This window comes from Bos grunniens, chromosome 22 (assembly GCF_055505025.1).
Source record: "Bos grunniens cultivar Pamir isolate PY7600 chromosome 22, Bosgru_T2T1.0, whole genome shotgun sequence".
NCBI lineage: Eukaryota > Metazoa > Chordata > Mammalia > Artiodactyla > Bovidae > Bos > Bos grunniens.
The window spans coordinates 57,755,044-57,776,708 of NC_141186.1; the positions used below are offsets into that span (position 1 = coordinate 57,755,044).

At 43.6% G+C, this 21,665-nt stretch overlaps 1 protein-coding gene across 20 annotated transcripts in view; it reads right to left on the bottom strand.

The window, feature by feature from the left end:
• Positions 1-21,665, bottom strand: part of NR2C2 (nuclear receptor subfamily 2 group C member 2) — a 113,862-nt gene that overhangs the window by 85,165 nt on the left and 7,032 nt on the right. For 6 of the 20 annotated variants that reach the window (XR_015151889.1, XM_086368745.1, XM_086368751.1 and 3 more), the window contains one exon: positions 12,621-12,704. The exons of 13 other annotated variants lie outside the window; for them this stretch is intronic. Coding sequence is in view for 2 of the 7 variants with exons in the window: in XM_086368745.1 (XP_086224871.1) it covers positions 12,621-12,680 (60 nt within the window). In the remaining 5 variants the exon portion in view is untranslated. Of the gene's footprint in view, positions 1-12,620; positions 12,705-19,270; positions 19,350-21,665 lie in introns of those variants that run through there. One more of the 20 variants, XM_086368755.1, reaches the window with a different exon arrangement.

Sequence of the window (21,665 nt, forward strand, 5' to 3'; positions counted from 1 at the left end):
CTATGCTTACTCTAATGTTTGATTATTAGGAATTTAATGGCTTAATTATTGGAGAAGGCAATGGCACCCCACTCCAGTACTCTTGCCTGGAAAATCCCATGGATGGAGGAGCCTGGAAGGCTGCAGTCCATGGGGTTGCTAAGAATCAACACGACCGAGGGACTTCACTTTCACTTTTCACTTTCATGCGTTGGAGAAGGAAATGGCAACCCACTCCAGTGTTCTTGCCTGGAGAATCCCAGGGATGGGGGAGCCTGGTGGGCTGCCGTCTATGGGGTCACACAGAGTTGGACACGACTGAAGTGACTTAGCAATGGCTTAATTATATTAGCATTTTTACTAGGATTATTATTTTTTTTAGTGCTCTGGGCCATTGTGAATGCTTTTTTTCCTATAAGTTCTGTTACTTTTACTGTGGAGAACACAAGGTTTTTCAGAGATGCATATTTCATGTAAAAACAAAAATGCTTGCTTTCTAATTCTTTTTTTTTTTTTTTTCTAATTCTTAAGAGTAGGAAATTTATCAGCTTAATCAGTCCACCGGGGATACAGGTTGGCTGAATCAAGACCAGGGTAATGTGTTATGGACGTGGCCACACAGGTACATGAAGAGCAGGGACTATGGGTAGCAACGGTTTCAAAGTGGGAGCACTTCAAAGCACCCACCCTCAAGGAAGAGACTGGTCTGTCAGATCAGGGTCTGAGTGCCGGTTTGCATGATCAGCATGCTCCCGCTACAACCTTCAAAGACAGGCCAACCTCCTGCTCAGACTCTCCAATGACTCCCCAATACAGAGAGAAGAAAATACAAGTTCTCCAGCACGGCCCACAGAACTCATCTCATCTCCCACCACTTCTGTCCCCACCACGCGGTCCTGCCGCACAGGCCTCTGCATGGCTCCTCCACTGTGCTAAGCACGCTCCCTCTCCCGCACCTGGGCCGCTTGGCCCACGCCCCGGCACTCACAGATGAATCGCTCTCTCACGCCACTCAGGTCTCCATTTAAGTGTCGCCTTCTAAGAGAAGGCTTCCCTAAGGTGCTTAGACAGGACTACTCTTTACCACTTCCTGTCTCTTCACTTCTCTTTAGAGCACTTACCGCTCTCTTGACAATTTTTGTTTGTTTAGATGTTGGTTATTTCCCAACAGAATAGAGTTTTCATGCAAGGAAAGTATCTTAAAAACCAGAATGAGGCCTAGCACACAGTAGGCACTCATTAAATACTTGTTATATGGATGAATGGATATTTACAAAGTATCTTCAATCTATCAGTGAACAACTGTAATTTGATTTACTAATAATACTTTACCTGACTTCCAGTTAAATACAGCAAGTACAGGCATTTATTATCTCTATTTCTTCAACAAATCACATTTAAGTATGAGTAAAGGATTAAAAAAAAAGTACAAATCCACAAGGGAAAAATAGTAGTCAAGGAGATGACAGCGGATCCCAAATCCTAACAAACTCTAGGAAGATGGAAAGCAGATGGTGGAGAGGAAACTGACTCAGCATAAAGAACATAGCCGAGCTCCGAATGACTGTGGAGGGGACACTACTGAGAAATACGCTCGCTGCCACCCCGGAGCCTGGAAGGGCTCAGTGCTAGATCCCGCAGTCCTGCGGAGGCCGGGCTGAGAAACACGCGAAAGCCAGGGGCTGGCTGAGCATCTGTCATGCGGCCATGTGACTCACCCAGGACCACCACCACGTTATGCCCCTGTGGGGAAAGGGTGGCCACCAAGCCCCAGACCAGACACAAAACAGCTTCACAGTGAGGAGGGAGCCCCCATTCTTCAGAGTGCAATGAGGGACATGAAGTATTGAACCCCAACCCTCACCTTGTACCACAGCTTTGAAAATACTGCAGACAAGGCATGAAGTACCCCCACCACTACACTGAAGAATTCTTGCTTAGAAACCCTGAACGGTCCCAGAAAAGAAACCTGTGAATACTGCCATCTGGGGCACTCTCCAAACAAAGTGTGTAGGTGCCCATCGAATCACCCCAAAGCAAGATCAAACTGGACGCTGACAAGACTTACTCCTGTACAAAACATGTTCGTTTTTGCTTTCAGTTTTAAGTGCTTCATTTTAAAAATGTGAGCCAACAATAAGGATCATCAGCCATTTGAGAAAAATACTCCTTATGGAATAAAGGAACTAAAAGAGGCAAAAAGGAATTTGGATAAAACAGCATCTATGGAAGTAGCAAAAGAAAACTAAAGAGCAAGAAACTGGACTTATCACCCTCACTAAAAAAGGACAAACTACCACATCCATGAGACAAGTAAAATTTGCCGTGCAGCTCCATCCTGTTCAGCTAAACCTGCTCCTGCGAAAGTGGAAACAAAGACAAAACAGGAAAAGGTAACTCTTCAGACAAAAAAAAAAAAAAAAGAAAAAAGAACAGGGGAGCAAAGGAAAACAGGCCACAGTGGCTCATCAGAAGCAAGAAACTAAAGAAGGTTTACCTGCAGAAAATGGAGAACTGAGAGAGGAGAGTCCAGCCTCTGATGAAGCGGGAGAGAAGGGGGCCACCGCTGCGGGGCGTTACACACCAAGTCTTAGAGGTCCCTGTCTCACTTCGTGAGAAATGCGGAGGAATAGTTACCAGCTATTTTGTAAACACAGGGTTAAAAAAAAAAAAGCAGTTCTAGAAACATTTTTAAGGCGGGAATCCCACCATATACAATCCTTCAAGGGTCAATTTTTTTTTTTTTTGAGTGGTGAATCATCTGCTGTTGCTTATTTTTCGATACAACCTGAAATAGCAGAATATTGAGTGCCGGACACGTTGACTGTCTTGGGTGCCAGCTCAACGTGCCACGGAGGGGGGTCCTTTTCATTTCCTATTATATACAGCATACTAAATGACAACTTGGGAGCCCCAGGTGTGCACTTAATATGCCTTTAACATTTAAAATTATTTCTGTTCTCATTTTGTTTTCCGTAAAATCGTTTCCTCAAGAAAACAACTTCTTGATCTTGGCTCTGCCTGTCAGAACTGCCTGCTCTCTGTAACTCCTCTGGTCGTGGCAGTCCATTCTCCTAGTAACTGCTAATATGCTGTGAAAGACTGAAAATCTGAATAAGTACATGATGCTAAATTGTGAATCAGTGGGACTTACAATTTAACAGTTTATCAACATTTGAAGATATTGGCATTTGACATCCTCTAAATATAACTCCCAACTACATGGTTTTTCAGATGCTTGGTACACATGTTACAAATTGTGAACAAACTGAAATATTTGTGTACTGATCCTCAAAAACAACCAACAAAATTTCAATCAAGAAAGGAAAATAAAAGAAAAAGGTTGCTATAAAAGAAAACCAGAAAAAAAATTCTTAAAATGAAAAATAAGACAGCAAAGAAGAAAACAAAATTGTAGCAGCAATAGGAGCTGGGCACTGACTGCTGCAATGTAGTGTTACTGTATGTCATGCTCTAGACACACCAACTCTGAACGATAACCCTCCACAGTAAGTACCATCATTAACCCCATTTGATAGTTGGAACAGGAAGGTTAACTAGTACGTTCAAGCAACTGGTGAGAGCTGAAGACAGATCTAAGTCAGGAAATCTCTCCAAAAGTAGAAGCATTAGGAAGCTGGAAATAGGAGATAAAAGATGAGGAAATGAGCGGATTAGTTCGAGAGCTCCAGTATCTACTTAATGAGGAGTTCTGGAAAGAGATTGGAAAAGTACTGAGGAAAGAAATGATCAGAGAACTAGTGTCAAACAATTTCAACAGGGGGGTCATGAGTTTCTAGACTGAAAGGACCCTCTGAGTGCCCAGAACAATGTATGAAAAAATAACTACACTAAGAGACATTACCGTGAAATTTCAGAACAACAGGGACGAAGAAAGGATCTTAACAATGGAGGCAGGGAACAGAAAAGGCAAGAAAGAGGGAGAGAGACTCGCACAAAGATTGAGAACGTAAATGGCTTCCCAAAGCTGGAAGACAATAAAATGATGCTGCGAAATTCTGAAGTAAAATATTTTCAACTTAGATTTCTATCTCCATCAAACTATTACTCAAGCATGTGGATATAAATAAAGACATATCTAGATATTTAAGATCTAAAAACAATTCACTTCTGACGCACTGTTTCTTAGGAAGTTATTTGAGCATGCTGTTTTATTTTTTTAAAAAGGAAAAAGACATGAACTCAAGGAAAGAATCCCAAACAAGAGAGAAATAAAGGATGACAGCTGTGCAGCTGGCTTAAAAAGCCATCAGTAAGCACTGGAGCAGGAGGTCAGAGGACTTGAGAGGAATGTTTTCACAGGAAAATAAAGGAAACTGAAAATTCCTCTGATGTATTTGTATGAAAAATAGTTTTCAGAGAGTTCTACAACTCTATTTGAGATACTAGGAAGTATCTGTGATAATGTCATAATCCCTAGTATCTCCAACATGGTAGAGAAGTTGTTAAAAACTTATTACTGATTTTGCAGAAATAAAGAGGATTATAAGCAAGTACTGTGCGCAACTGTATACCAACACACTGGATAACCTAGATGAAATGGACAAATCCTTAGAAACATTTAACATACCAAGACTGAATCATGAAGAAACAGAAAATCTGAGTAGACCTATAACTAGTAAGATTGAATCAGTAATCAAGCCTCCTCACTCCTCAAAAAACCCTGGCCCTGTCCTACTGAATTCTACTGAACATCTGAAGAAGAATTAACACCGTTCCTCTCAAACTCTTATAAAAAACTGAAGAGGAGGGAACACTCCCAAACTGATTCTATGAAGCCAACACTGCCCTGATACCAGTTAGGCAAAGACTGAAGAAAAGAATACTATAGATCAATATCCCTTATGAATACCAATGTAAAATGCCTCAACGAAATTCCAGCAAAGTGCTAACAGCAGCATGTTTAAAAGATTACACGCCATGACTAACTGCGGTTTCTGTGCTCTGCCATGTCCAGCTCTTTGCAGCCCCATGGACTGTGGCTGCCAGGCTGCACTGCCTATGGAATTTTCTAGGTAAGAATACTGGAGTCGGGTGCAATTTCTTTTTTTTTTTTTTTTAAAAAGCTCAGTTCCCACGTTTTGCTGGCGTTCTGGGCGTTCGCCGGCGTCGTCATGGTGACCGCACCAGGGCTGCCCCGCCGCCGCGCCGGAGAGGTGGGCCAGGTCCCGCCGTCGGCGCCCCAGCTGCCGCAGCGCCGCTCCCGGGGCCGGGCTCCCCGGCCGAGGCCGTCCGGTCCCCAGCCGCCACTCAGGACAGCAGCTGGCGCCGCCGCCGCCGCCGCCATTGCAATTTCTTCCTCCAGGGGATCTTCCCAACCCCAGGACTGAACCCTCACCTCCAATGTGTCTCCTGCATTTGCAGGCAGACTCTTTACCACTAGCACCATCTAGGAAGCCCAAGGGGGTTCATTCCTGACAAAACTCAACACCTGTTTATAACAACAACAGCCAACAAACCACTAATAGCAGGAAACTATCTCAACATAATAAATGTCACGTGACAGCTAACATCACATTTTGTGATGAAAACCTGAAAAACCTTTCTCTGAGGCCAGAAAGCCAAGGACGACTGCTCTCACCTCTTTCAGGCCACATGCTGAAGTTCCAGCCGGAATGGTTAGGCAAGAAAAATAAACACAAGGTGTCCAGATGGAAAAGGAGAAGTAAAACTTTCTTTATTCACAGATGACACGGGGCTTCCCTGGCAGCTCAGCTGGTAAAGAATCTGCCTGCGATGCAGGAGACTTGGGTCGGGAAGATCCCCTGGAGGAGGGCATAGCAACCCACTCCAGTATTCTTGCCTGGAGAATCCCCATGGACAGGGGAGCCTCGCAGGCTACGGTCCATGAGGTCGCAAAGAGTTGGACATGACTGAGGGAATAAGCACACAGATGACATGTCTTCCACACAGAGAAACCTCAATCTCTCTCTCGCATTCACACACATCTGGTAAAATAAACAAATTCAGCTAAGTTGTGGGATATAGAATCAACACAAAACATCAGCTGCACTTCTACACAATTAACAATGATGCTCAAAAAAAAAAAAAAATTAAGTATATAATTCCATTTAAAACAGCATCAAAAATAAAATACTGCCAGGGTAGAGGGGAGGAGTCAATAGTTACTAAGTGTTTAAAGGATACAGAATTTAAAAAAGGGGGGGGGGGGTGGAGAGTTTCAGTTTGGAGAGATGCAAAGTTCTGAAGATAGGCAGTGGTAATGGTTATAAAATAATGTAGTCAATGTCACAGAACGGTACCCTTAAAACGGTTCTAATTTTAAATTTTATATTTTACCACAATTAAAAAAAAAATCCTCTCTCCCAAAAAAGGGCAATGTCTAACACTGATTTAAAAAAAAAAAAAAAAAGGCAAGGTAAAGATACTTTTAGAATAAGGAGTTAAATACCAGAAGAAACCAAATTTAGAGACGAGGTTAAGGAAAGGGTGGGGGTGGTTCAGAAGCTTCCTGTTCTGTCTCAAGCCAAACATAATATTGGCCAACATTTAAATCAATGTATTCTTATTACAAGAAAATGGATATATACATACTACAAGAAAATGAAAACTTAAATGCCAGCTTGTAAGAGGGCAGAATAATAAAATGTAACGAGTTATGTCTTTTCAGGACACTGAAAACCTGAAACTGGAGCAATGAGTTTGCTTTCTTCCACTACAGGATGTAGTCTTGCCAATAGTGAGTTTTTTCCAAGTACAGGGAGAGCCCTAGGTTTTAAACATTCCCTTAGAAGTGTGGCGTTTTCTGCAACAGTGATGCAAGTCCTGATGGTAAATCAAGGAATAGGGTCATAAGAATTGGGGTGTTTTCTCAGTGGTGACAGGGTCTTCCATTTCAAAGATCATTTCAAAGATGTGACAAGTAAAACTAATGCTACTGTTACATATGATTCAGCCTTCCACTGTTTCAGCTACAAACTCTCAACTACCAACTAGCCCCTTTAAAAAAAATTAACGCATGTTCTTTATCAAATGTCATAGTCAATTCTATAGCACACACATTTAGTAGAAGCCTGGATCTAGCCATGCCTCGGACACTGTGTGACCACAAAAGAATAGTTTTAATTTCTTTAAATAAGAGTTACTGACTTTACAAAATGTTACAATTAAAATTTGGAAAATGAAGGTATAAAGAAAATTGCCCAAATTCAAGAAAACTAAAAACATTTTTAGCATTTAGGGTATTTAAAAAAAAGAAGCCACTGTGGGGGTCACTTGCAATGTATATACAGAAATATTGAATCATGATGTTGTGCACTAGGAGCATGGTGTTGTGGGTCATCTATACCTCAAAACACATATACACACACACAGAGTTCAAATCTGTGGTTATCAGAGGTGGAGGAGAGGGAACTGGAGGAAGGTGGTCACAAGGTACAAACTTCCGGTTATATGATAAATGCATGCTAAGAATGTCACTCAGAACATGATCAACATAATTAACACTGCTTAATGTTACATATGACAGTTGTGAACAAGACTAAATAAAACCTAAGAGTTCCCATGATGGGGAAAACTATTTTCTTTTTCTTTTAGTTTGCATCTATGTAAGATGATGGATGATCACTAAACTTACTGTGCTAATCATTTCATGATATGCATGTGTCAGATCATTATGCTGCACACCTTACAGCTTCAGGTCACTTTAGTCACTCAGGCGTGTCCAACTCTCTATGACCCCATGGACTGCAGCACGCCAGGCCTCCCTGTCCATCACCAACTCCTGGAGCTTGTTCAAACTCAAACTCATGTCCATTCAGTCAGTGACGCCATCCAACCATCTCATCCTCTGTTGTCCCCTTCTCCCGCCTTCAATCTTTCCCAGCATCAGGGTCTTCTCTAGTGAGTCAGTTCTTCGCATCAGGTGGCCAAAGTACTGGAGTTTCAGCTTCAGCCTCAGTCCTTCCAGTGAATATTCAGGACTGATCTCCTTTAAGATTGACTGGTTTGATCTCCTTGCAGTCCAAGGGACTCTCAAGAGTCTTCTCCAACACCACAGTTCAAAAGCATCAATTCTTTGGCACTCAGCTTTCTTTATAGTTCAGCTCTCCCATCCATATATGACGACTGGAAATACCATTGCTTTGACTAGATGGACCTTTGTTGGCAAAGTAATGTTTCTGCTTTTAAATATACAGCTTATATAGTACTATATGTAAACTATATCTCAATAAAACTGAGAAAAAGATGTTTTTCATAGAATAAAATATGAACCTACTGTGCCATATAAAAGTCTGGGCTCTGAAGTTACTCAGATACGGCAAAGCGATCTCCCACCTCTTAGTTTTCTCTTATTTAAAGTGCGGAAAGTAATGTTTCCCTTTAGCATTAACCGAAGTATTAAATGAGGTGATGAGCTAAAGCATAATACCAGGCACACTATATTATATAGAGAGGTACATGTTAACTACAAGTACCTTAAAAAACTGGAATCCAACTGTATACACTATTGTTTTTAATGCTTATTGTCATGAAGTTTCACTATTTTGGAAAGTATATACTTCTAATTAAAAAGCAGAAGTCACAAATCCTTTTGGTTTTTAGGTTTTTTTCTTTTTTTTTTTTTTTTTATTTTGGAAAATACCCCCTGATTTTGGTAGTGGCATCTAGTTGCTGTTATGGGTTGTTTTTTAAAAACAGTTTTTATTGAGATATAATTCACCTACCATACACTCTATTTTAAGAGTACAAGTCAAAGGTTTTTAGTATATACACAGATATGTGCAACCTTTTACCACAGTAAATTTCAGAAAAATCTCAACACCTCAAAAGGTATCAGTTCCACTATCCAGACCGAGGCAACCGCTATAATCTACTTTCTATCTCTACTGAGTTCCCTGTTCCGAACATTTCATATGAATGGAAGACTATGCTCTTTTGTGACTAGTTTCTTTCACTTAGTATAATGTTGTCAAGGTTCATCCATGCTATGGCATGTTATCAGTAACTCATTCCTTTTTGTAGTTCAGTAATACTCTATGGTCTAGACATATCACTTTTTGTTATTCATTATCAGTTGTTGAACATGTAACTGCTTCTGCCTTTTGCCTATTTTGAACACTACTGTACACACTGGTGAGCCAGTTTTTGCTCCATCTCTTCTGGGTGTGCAGCTTGGAGTGGAGCTGCTGGGCCATATGGTAACGTCATGCCCACCTTCTGAAGGGCTGCCAAGCTGTTTTCCAAAGTGGCTGCACTATTTGACATTATGACCAACAACACAGGTTTCCAACCTCTCCACGCCCTCTCCAATACCTATTAACCAACCTTTTTTTCCTCAAAAAAGACACAAACTCCTGAAACTGACTCAAGAAAAAAAGACAATACGAATAGAACTATAACTAGTGACGAGACTAAATGAGGAACTAAAAAATTACCTGCAAAAAAAAACCCCCAAGCCCACATGGCTTCAATACCGAATTCTACCAGACATTTAAAGAATTAGCAATTCTTTATAAACAATTCCAAAAAATAGGTCACACAGTTTGTAAGCAGCAGGGCCAGGATTTTAACCAGGCAATTTTTCCAGAGTCTATACTCCTGACCACTGTATTAAACTCTCTGAATAACTGAAAAAATCTGAATACATTATAGTACATCAAGTTGTTATTCTGTATGATCCATTTTTCCCAGTTCATTTTGGTAATGTGATTTCTCTGGTCTATAGCAAAAAAAGATTGCTCTGAGTACTTGGGAAAAAAATCATTTACACAAGTGACGATGTTGCTATATCTCATTCATAGGGCAAAAGCAAAAAAGAAAGAAGAAATTGTTAGTTGCTCAGTTGTGTCCAATTCTTTGCAATCCCACAGACCATAGCCCACCAGGTTCTTCTGTCCATGAAACTGAAATTCTCCAGGCAACAATACTAGAGTGGGTTGCCATTCCCTTCTCCAGGGGATCTTCTCAACAAAGGGATCAAACCCAGGTCTCCCACATTTTAGGCTGCTTCTTTACCATCTGAGCCACTAGGGAGGGACCTGTTAAAGTTTCCTACATGTTTTTATTTCAATGACCTCTCACAACAAGCCCACAAGATGACAGGCACTGCTCCTCCTCCCGTTTTCTAGATAAGGAACCGAGGCACACGCAGCCACAGACGGCAAGGGGCAGGGCCTGGGTTTGAACCCGCATCTTTCTGATCCTGGGAGAGCCCACCCTCCAGGGCAGCCTGTCTCATGCCGCATCCCTACAATAGAGCTCTGGGGAGCAGATCCCCAGGCCTGTTACTCACTGGCGTGGGCTTCTGGCAAACAGGCAGGGAAGGGGTCCTTCACCGTCTGCTGAATGAATGAACAACTATCCCAAGCTGACTGCTATTAACCCCGAACTGAAAAAATTTATTCCCACTCAATTACTGTTTAGCAACAAAATGATGACCTGCAGCTTCTCTTACATTTGGCTAACCTAATGTAATACAGTTACTGTATGTTAATAGTTTAAGTCATTAAGCTTAAAATTTCAAAATAATCATGGAAATATAGGGAATAGTTTAAATAGGAAGATTGCTTTTGTTCTTCAAATTAACAATGCCTATTGTTGTGGAAGTCTCCACAAAATGTACTTTTTGCCATGGGAATCAATAGTTGCACTATTACACATGAAATTCCATTTCCTCATGGAAATAAGGCATCTGACAGAAAATTTCAGCTAGTAAATTTTCTGAATACATACAGAAAGCTTATATTATCCTTTAAGTTACTATAGGTCAGTACTATATGTAACTAAATAAACCCATAAGATGTAATGATGACTTCTTAAGGCAGTGATCCATATACTAGGCTCCAAGTCTGTGTCAGCTGGAAACTGTATTAAATGCAAAATAACCCTAAATATTTGAAAAGCCAACAATGATTTTCAAGATAACTGTTCCTATCACAAACTAATGCAACAAATAAACACAAGCATTTTAACCCTGATGTTTTCACAGCTCTGTAGCTCTTTAAAAAATGTAATATTGAAAAATCTGTGAAATCTATCTGCTTTCATCTTCAGTTAACACTAACCATGATCTGTTGATGGTTAAAGACATGACTTAATCATGATTTGCTGAAGCTCCAATACTTTGGCCACCTGATGTAAAAGCCACCTCATTAGAAAAGAACCTGATGCTGGGAAAGGTTGAAGGCAGGAGGAGAAGCGGGTGACAGAGGATGAGATGGTTGGATGGCATCACGGACTTGATGGACATGAGTTTGAGCAAGCTCTGAGAGTGGGTGATGGGCAGGGAAGCCTGGTGTGCTGCAGTCCACGGGGTCACCAAGAGTCGGACATGACTGAGCGACTGCACTGAACTGATGATTTGCTGGGTGAGAGGGATGATTATACTGTCGCCTTAAAATTAATGGTTTATCGAAAATCTGAAAAATCTGCTCACCATTTTTACTGATTTAAGCTGGCATGGGTGTACTTATTTTTTATTTTAAAAAATCCTTCCTTTAAATGTCCACTCTTCGGTAAACCTGCTTCTTCACTCTAGGAATATGATTAGTGGCTCAAAACACAACTGTGAATCCTTCTAACGGCTCCTCTTTGCAGCACAAAGCACGGTTTAGACGAGGAGCTTTGGAAGAAGTGAAACACAACAGGGCCAGCGTGCCCTTGGCCGATCACTTCTTTGAGCCTTGGTTTCCTCACCTTCATGTTCAGTGATCGTATCAAGCTCAGAAGGTTGCTGAGGACTGAAGCCCTTGTGGAGGGCTAGCACAGAGGGAGACGACCTGGCCTTACTTCCCTCCTGGACACCTCGGGCTGCCTGCCTAGACCGAGGGACTTCGGTCTCTGCCCTGTCTTTGCACAGGTTTCTGACTTAAGAAGCCCCGTCAGCACCTGCCAGGTTCCAGCCCTGCCTCCTGGGGCCTAACAAACGATGACTCGCAGTGCAAGACAGCCTCCAGGACTACCCTCCACGCATGGAGTTCTACGTCTCACCACTTTGTAATTACTCCTTAACCAGACCCGAGGAACACTAAAGGTACGACTAACGGCTTATTCACCTCCATATTTCTTGTTTAGTTGCTAAGTCGTGTCCGACTCTTTGCGACCCCATGGCCTGTACCTCACCAGGCTCCTCTGTCCATGGCATTTCCCAGGCAAGAATACTGGAGTGGGTTGTCATTTCCTTCCCCAGGGATCTTCTCGACTCAGGAGTCTCCTGCACTGGCAGGCGGATTCATTACCACTGAGCAACTTAGCAAAACTCCCAGGACAGGGAAGAAGGTCAACAATGACTGTGGACTGCACAGAATCCACTCCCCACCACACACGGTATTAAGAGTATTAAATGTGCAAGAAACTAAGAGCCTGGGACTTGAAATTATACTTTCACAAGCCTGACAAGCATCAAACTTTTTGAGCTTTTGTTCAAGGTAAAATCTTTAAAGTCACCATATTGTATGCAGCTAGGCCACCCTATTCACGCCAAGGAACTTGAAGAGTCAACGTTTCTGCGGTTTTAACTGTCTTCAAAGGCAGCACCCTGCTCTGGATTTGGCCCGCACGCTGCCTTCATCGGGACCGTTTTACAGGGCGGCGCACACTGATGTACCTCTGCTGGAAGAGCACGAGTGCCAACTGGCGAGCCGGCCGCCGTCACTCACCTCAGCCACCTGCCGGGCCCCCACTCTGTGCTGCACCAGCCCCTCCGCACTTGTAGCCATGGTGAAGCAAGACCATTAGAGAACCTGTTTGGAAAGAGGCAGCGACTTCCATCAGGTGGGCAGAAACCAGCCTCCTTGAAAAACATCAGTAATAAAATTCTCCTTTGGTACTGTCTGGCACAGATTTTGTCCTCAGACCACAAGCTAAGCAGCTTCTTCAATCACAGGTACCAATACTGATTAGCAGAAACACTTCAGTTTGGGGACAAGACTTCCCCCTGGTAAACACGAAAATCAATTTGGAACTGTACCAGGTCTCTCGGGTTGTAACAGCCTGGTTCAGCTCTCAGGCAGGTGGGAAGCACCGCCATCTCTGTGGACGGCCTGTGTCACAGTGCGCTGAACGCGAAGGTGGCTCTCTGAGAAAGCTGTAAGGTCGACCTCCAGACAGAGCGCTAGACTGCTGTCGGCAGCTACGCTCCCATTGCTAGTGACCGAGCAAGAGGCAAAGCCCTGCCGGGTGCTAACACACCTCACTCAGGGGCTAAAAAGCGAACAGTAACAAAAGCAGTAAGGAGACGACAGTACTGAAGGGGGCTAAGAACATGGTACCCGTTAATTTATCAATTTATACTTTTAAGTCCTCATTAAATTAGAAACACAAATAATTCGGCTTTATGTTACTAGAAAAATTATGCCACCATTTGCCTCAAAATTGAGGAAGATCGTCTAAAGAGCCGACACGGTGCTGGTCTCCTGGGTCAGGAGCACTGGAGTGCAGGCACCTTGATGACACTTGACCCCTGGTCTCTTCCGGTCATGCAGCAACGCTCCCGAGGGGTCTTTACGTGTCGGCTACCCAGTCGTGTCCGACTCTTTGCGACCCCTCGGACTGTAGCCCGCCAGGCTCCTCTATCCATGGGATTCTCCAGGCCAGAATACTGGAATAAGTAGCCATTCCCTTCTCCAGGGGACCTCCTGCTCTGCGGGTGGATTCATTACCCTCTGGGCCATCAAGGAAACCCTGAGTAGTCCCTAAACCCTTTCCAATAACTCTGCCACAGTGAACCTAGGATAAAGGGACTCCACTTTGGACCCACTTTCTGGACAAGGCAGACTTCATTACTGACTGCACAGACCCATGGTTAACAGGAATTTAAAGCTCCTGTGTGACTTACTCTCAGCATTCACACATAAAATCTATATGGTCCAATCGAGTGTGTAGTACACAAAATGCACATACAGTCCGTGTGCCTGGCCACTCCTCAGGCACTGAATATTCTGCAATGCAATTTTACAGAACACTTTCCATAGTTCTCACCTAAAGTGTTACTTTAAGCACTGATGTCTATAGAACTTTTTCACTCTGGTAACCTATATTATTCTATCCACTATTAGACAGCCACCATTTCTATTATCACTAATTCCCCTTCAGATTATTTTCTTACCAAAATGAGAGAGAAATGGAGAATGAAACCATGACAGACAAAGAGAAGAATGGCCCCTGACTTCAAGGATCACTGTCCTCTAAGAGCAGGTATTACACCAACCTTGACAATGACCCCAGGTCACCAGTCTCAGTGGATTGTCTTCATAGAACAAGACCAGGTCCAAGATGAGGGAGGAAGTGTTTCTGATTGTTTATTCTTTTAATAACTAGCCAAGGATTTTAACATTTGTTTACTCCTCTTTGTTTCTACAAGAAAAAGCTTTGAGAAACACTCTTGTCTCTTCCCCTATTACAGTCTGGTTCAAACTAGTAAGAGACAGAGGAAAAAAGAAAAAAGACTTCACACGTACCAGAAATCAACTTGATAAGAAGCCCACTACTATATGTGGAAAGTATAGAGCTCTAATCTTTTTTCCTCAAAACCATAAATAAGAGCTAAGGAATCAGATGGATAAAGATAGCAAACAGATACACTACATTAAGAAATAAAATCTAAACAGACATACTACATTAAGAAATAATGTCCAAACACGCAGCGGTGACTGCAGCGCTCTGAGGTGTTACTAGCGTTCGTGTTGCTGTCAAGTGCGTTTTGATACAAGAAGTCCATGAACTTGAGTATTAAAAAACAGTGTTAGGGAAATACCATTGAGTATTAGAGTAGAGAAATAATGAAGTATTAGAAAGGCATACCTTTCTACCAGGTGTCCCTAAAAGAGGTGCCTGACCCTCCGACATATGAAGTGAAAAGGATTTTACAGGTGACTGTCTGATAGTAACTCAGAAACCTTTCTGCAGTGACTCACTTTAACACTAAGTCTGCAGGACTCACCGACCTCAGATTAGGCTTAGGGGTCCCAAGATCCTGCTAATGACTGGTGATTACAGACATTAGGTCTCAGAGAAGTAGCAGTTAGCTGTTAAGTTCAGAAAAGCCAATCATTCTGCATATTAATCCTCTGTTGATTATATAAATGATAAATATCTTCTACTCTTCAGCTCATCTGCTTGCTTTCTTCATGGTGTCTTTCGACGAAAGGAAGTTCTTAAGTTTCATAAGGCTGAATTTTTTTTTTTCTTTACAGTTTGTACCTTTATTTATGAAAATTCTGTCCTACCCCAAAATCAAAAGCCTACTTTAAATATGTTTACGACTCTCACATTTAAGTTCTCAATCCATCTGCAAATTAACTCTTGAGTCAGAGGTAGACAAAAGGCCCAATGAATTTTCTTCAAATACGGATGATCAATTTTCAACCCCATTCATGGAACAGTCTAAGCTTTCCTCACTTGTCTGCAATGACAGCTTGAGCTTCCCTGAGGATGTGATTCGCGGTTCTCTGCTCTACCGCACACCTGTCCTGCCTTCCTCTGTCTACTTCATCATCTGACACTACCCTTTACAGCTCAGGCTTGCTCTCTGTTGGGGCAGGCACCCCTCCCCCTAGCTCTCCCTTCCACGCCAACCTCTTGGTCAAAAGCAAACACTCAATACCCAGAGCAACAACCTTCCTTTATATATTGGATTGACCAAAAAGTTCGTTTGAGTTCTTCCCATAAGGTGCTGTGGGAAAACCGGAATAAACTTTCTGGCCACCCCAATACTCTATGTCTTTTAATTCTTGATCTGTTAGTTTTCGGCCACCAAAGAAGCTACAGGCATCACCAAAGGCAGCTTAGGAAATGCTTACAAATGAACAAGGACGAATGTGCACCTCTGGAAAAGCAAGCAGAGACTAACAGAATATGAGAGAGACTAAAACTATGAAAAGTGCTTCCAACACTGATTTAAATCCAGTGAGACCAGGTAGGAGACAGAGAAATTTTTAAAAACATATTCCATTTCATCATATTTGAAAAAACATGTTAAGCTGCAAACCGCATCTTATTCTCAGGTATAAACCAAAGAAGACAGAGGCTGCTTCTTGCAGGCATCACAGTGTAGTGAGAAATAAGTAAAGCAGCATCCTCTAGTGACATCAGGAAGTGAGGGGGAACCTTTGACTTAAATGCCCTAGAGAAAAAAGACAATGTCAGGGGGTCAGGCTCCCCTCAGGGCTTGTTTTCCTGGCTACCCCAGCCACAGGTGGCCCCTGGGACACAGGGAAGGGCAAAGCCTTGCAAAGGGTATTGGGAGATGGTTATCAATTAGGGGGTGTCTTTCAAGAAACAGCGGCTCTGGGGAACAGTGGGTTATGTCTACATGTAGTTTGAAAAGCCATAATCACTAGTACAACATAATTCTGCATTTGAAATCTGAAAAACAAAACAGAAAACACTACTGTTTAGATACTACAAACTAGACAAAGCCCTTGACAACAGCCTTGCTGGCAGAGCGAAGCAGCGCCATGCTGAAGTAACTGACACTCACTGCGTGGTCACTGCAGCCCAGGCCCTGCACTTACCAGCACCGTGGGCAGGACACTAATGCAGCTCTCGGTTCAGAAGCACAGGGCTTCAAAGGCTGGCGCTCACCAGCTCGGCTTCTAACCCTGGAGCACCGCACCCCCCCCTTTCCTAATTAACCAAAGAGCAGAAAACCACGTACCCTAAGTTAAACAACAATAAAACCTACCTACTATGGAATACTTTCCTATGGTGGTTTTAAACTAACCAAGTTCAACTACCATCCATCCTTTTAAAATAACTAGGCAACAAGTTGACTGCTGAGCATGAGTAACAAGAAGAAATAAAGGAGAAAGTCCTTGTCCTTGAAGAACTTATGAAGGAAACCAGTAAGAGCTGAGCAAGGTAAATGCTACAGTTCAAAGGAAGAAGAGATGACAGTTTCACAGGAGAGAAGCCTGTGGACTGGTCTTGAAGGGAAGTGGAATGGAGCAAACCAACACAGGGCGGGTGGGAGAGAGTTCTAAGCAGAGCTCAGACAGACCGGCAGACCAGAGGAGGACAGCAGGGTCAAGGGCCAGCAGGCAACCTGGGGGAGACGGCTGGAGCGGCCAAGGAGAGGGGCAGACACTGAAGACAACAAGAGCTGCCAGCGGTGTGGCAGAGAAACAAACAAAGTGGTCGTATCTGGCTCTTCCAAAAAAAAAAAAATCCTTCGGGGGACAGTGAGGAGGTGACAGAAAACGGTCTACGGAAGGCCAGTTAGAAAGTGGTGGCAACAAAGACTAGGGATACAGTCTTAACCTGAACTAGCATGTCTTTTCAGCACACAAACGGCAACAGGGCGCAGCACATAAAACCATCATAGAGACCACAGAAGGGCAGAAGTAAAATTACCATTGCTTGGCCTTCTGTGGCAGGAGGTTTTAGAACACAAATTCCTTCAAATACAAGTAGATCGGTATCACTCTTAACAACAACAAAGAGGACACAGCAGTGACTTTAACCAACTCTTCCAGATTTACAGAAAGCATCCAGCTGACCAAACTTTGCAACCAGGGTGTCTTTGCTTTCAGCGGGGGGCTGCAGATCCCACTGCAGCGAGAGCGGGGCTCAGCCTGGGAACACCCGAACCCCAGGGAGCTGGAGAACAGCCCGGCCGTGCTCTCCCCAGGAGCAGGCTGAGAGGCCGATGTCTCAAATGACAATAAACACGTCGTGGGACAAGGAAACTCTGTCTTCACTGACAGGAATGGGTCAGCCTGCCTCCCCTTCACAAAGAACCGATTCACATCGTCCTTATTTATACAGTATGTGGCCCAAAATTACATACCATTAAAGACTTACTGCCTTGATATTTCCTCATCTAAACAAATATACTGGGTTCAGAGGCCCTGGCAGGCTTCTAAGCTGCTCTCTCTGATACTGGACCGCATGAGATTATCATGAAGAAGAGGTCTTAACACATATATAAAAGGCCTGGCACTGTGCCAGGCACACAGCAGGCGTGCGGTGCATGGCGCTACTGCCAGCACCAATCCCAAAGCCGCGAGAAAGCAGCGACAAACTGTATCCAAACGCATATTATAATCGGGGATAGGCCCCTTATTTTGACATAAGAGCCACATGAAATTTAACTACATATGTATATGTATTATGTGCTCGTACAATATTTATAATTCACCCTATTAAACTGCACATCTGAGAAATGAAAGGGCTGAATTAGGATAAATCTCAAAAACATTTGAAAATAAACCAACACCAACAACTATTCGCAAAATACTACCGCGTATAGAACTTCTTGCCTGGGAAATCCCAAGGGCAGAGGAGCCTGATGGGCTACAGTCCATGGGGTCGCAAGAGTCGGACACGACTGACTGACTCAACAACAACAACAGGACTTCTAGACAGGCAACAAGGTATTCAGTGTAAGTATTATTATGCTATGACTGTCAGAAGTCTCTTTGTACTGAGAAAATAAAAACGAAAATATTAATATAAAACACCTGAGAACTTAAAAAATCAGAAATACACAGCTCAAGACTTGAAACCACAGATCGACCTGAAGGCAAGAAACAGATCAGGTGACAGATTCGGTGAGTGCGCATCGGCACGGAAGATGCTACGAGAACACCATCGGGCCAAGCTGAGGTACACAGCCTGTTGTCAGAGAGAGACTCAAAGATGACTTAGCTTTGGGGCCAGGTGATTTCCTATGCCCACAGGAAACTTGCTTCTTCCCTGTAACAAGTCTGGGGTCCAGGAAAGGACAGTGGAGGTGCGTGGGAGCTGGGGAGGCGGGTGAGCAGAGACTAGCGGGGAAGAGGAGCGGCTCTCATCTCTGTGGAGTCCCAGCGACCAGAGCAACGCCTCGGGTCTCCATGTGGAGACCTGTCCTGAGACGCCACTGCTCACTGCGGGGGCTCTCCTCAGTTTACCAAGGGCCCAACGGCAAGGACGAAACGCACGCTCCCGGTTTCTATGAGTGTGGCCCAGCGAGAGACGGGAGGAAAGCACGACAGCTTTTCGGAGCACCTACAACGTGCCTGATATCACTGCTGCTGCTGCTAAGTTGCTTCAGTTGTGTCCGACTCTGTGCGACCCCATAGACGGCAGCCCACCAGGCTCCCCCGTCCCTGGGATTCTGCAGGCAAGAGTGCTGGAGTGGGGTGCCACTTCCTTCTCCAATGCATGAAAGTGAAAGTGAAGTCACAGTAGGCAGCATTTAATCCTTAAATCCATTCCTTCTGAGTAGGTGCAACATTATTAGCTCCACCAATGCAGACAGGGGGGAAAAAAAAGGAGCCTCAGTTTACTCAACTTGTTCCAAGCCACCTAGTTGGAAAAAATGTACCTGGGGTTCTAACTCAGGCTTCTCTGACTCTAAAACCACAGCCTTCCTTCTGCACCAGACTGCCCTTCAAAATAGTTTCCTGAAAGACAAAGTCAACAGAAGAGAATTATAAAGAGTGACAGGAGACCAGCTAGTCATCCAAAGGAACAAACGGCTTACATCAGCTTGCTGGATCTTTAGTAACTTACGTATAAAACCACTAATTCTGAAACAGGGCTTCCCTTGTAGCTCAGTCAGTAAAGAATCTGCCTGCAGTGCAGGAGACCCAGGTTCGATCCCTGGGTTGGGAAGATCCCCAGGAGAAGGAAATGGCAACCCACTCCAGTATCCTTGCCTGGAAAACCTCATGGACAGAGGAGCCTGGTGGGCTGCAGTCCATGGGTCGCAAAGAGTCGGGCATGACTGAGCGACTAACGCTAACACTGATTCCTAAACATGTGATTGATGTTTCAGTATTACAGAAATTTCTGACCTAGCTCCACCCAGACAGCAACACGACAGTTCCTTTGGAACGTGAACACACTTTCGCCTTATAAATTTTACCGACATAATAATCATACTGATTAAAAGTAACAAGGATAATTTTACAATCTTTAACGTAAAAATTTTTCTACTGAAGCCTAACATGCAGATACAAAACTGCACACAACTCATAATGAAGCAGCTCCATGCATTTTCACTCAGTGAACACACACACACAAACCGCACCCCCTCAGAGCGCCACCGGCACCTGGAAGCCCCCCGACGCCCCTCAGGGCCGCCTCTCCCCTGCTGCCCTGCCTTCCAAGCTCAGGGATTCCTTCTGCTTGTTTCTCAGCTGTATGTTAGTACAGTTTTCCTGGCTCTGGCTTCTCTGCTCACAGTTGTGATAACCATGAGCAGCGAGTGCATTTTCACTCCTGTGCAGTGTTCCAGCACATGACTGTGGCACTACTTACTTATCCATTCTACAGCCGATGAGCATTTAGATTATTTCTAGTTTGGAGTGCTAATGACTGGCGTTCCTCTGAGCATTCCTGCCCAGAGCTTAAGGTGGTATAACATGATTTTCCAACTTTACTATGGTGTGAAAGGGATATGCATTCAGTAGAAACTGCACTTCTGTTTGTGAATTCTGAACTCTTCCCAGGCTAGCAGTATACATTTATGATCCTCTCATGATGCCGGGCGGTGGCATCTGGCTACCTCCCAGTCAGTCACATGATCTACTGTTACAATCATTACTGTTACAGTTAAACAATTAAACTGCTAAAATTATTCTGTTTCTCACTTTCAATATAGTCAATGAATTACTGGACATAGTCAATAATTATAAAATAGACTTCCACTACACGATTTTGCCAACTGCAGGCTAGTGTCAGTGTTCTGAGCATATTTAAGGTAAACAAGGTCAGCTTCGGTCTTTGGTAGGTTAGGTGTATCACACGCATTTTTAATGGCACCCCACTCCAGTGTTCTTGCCTGGAAAATCCCATGGACAGAGGAGCCTGGTGGGCTGCCGTCTATGGGGTCACACAGAGTCGGACATGACTGAAGCGACTTAGGAGCAGTGCCCTTTTATGTATATTTTCAACTTATGAATAACCCCATCATAAATCAAGGAAGATCCATATGTGCCTTCTGATGCAATGCTATCTTTTCTTCACTTGAAAATTTTCCTACTTTAAAAAACTATCTTTTATCTCTTCAGAAAAGAGACATGTTATACATTTAGAACTTCCCTGACGGCCACTGTTGAGAATCTGCCTGCCAGTGCAGCGGACATGGGTTTGATCCTGAGCACGGGAAGACCCCACATGCTGCGCGGCAACTGAGCCAAGTGCCCCAACTACTGAGCCGGCACTCCAGGGCCTGGTAGCTGCGACTGCTGAAGCCTGTGCGCCTGGAGCCCGCGCTCCCTAGCCAGAGAAGCCGCTGGGAGGACAAGGCCACACACCCAGAGAGTGGCCTCACCTCCCTGTGATTAGAGAAAGCCGATGCACAGGAACAAAGACTCAGTGCAGCCAAAAATAATACATTCTTAAAAAAGTTAAGTTTTAAAAAATCTGTACTGTAAAGCCTTTGACTGTGTGGATCACAACCAACTGTGGAAAATTCTGAAAGAGATGGGAATACCAGACCACCTGACCTGCCTCCTGAGACATCTGTATGCAGGTCAAGAAGCAACCATTAGAACTGGACACAGAACAACAGACTGGTTCCAAGTCAGGAAAGGGGTACGTCAAGGCTGTATATTGTCACCCTGCTTATTTAACTTATATGCAGAGCACATCATGAGAAACGCTGGGCGGGATGAAGCACAAGCTGGAATCAAGATTGCCGGGAGAAATATCAATAACCTCAGATATGCAGATGACACCACCCTTACAGCAGAAAGCAAAGAGGAACTAAAGAG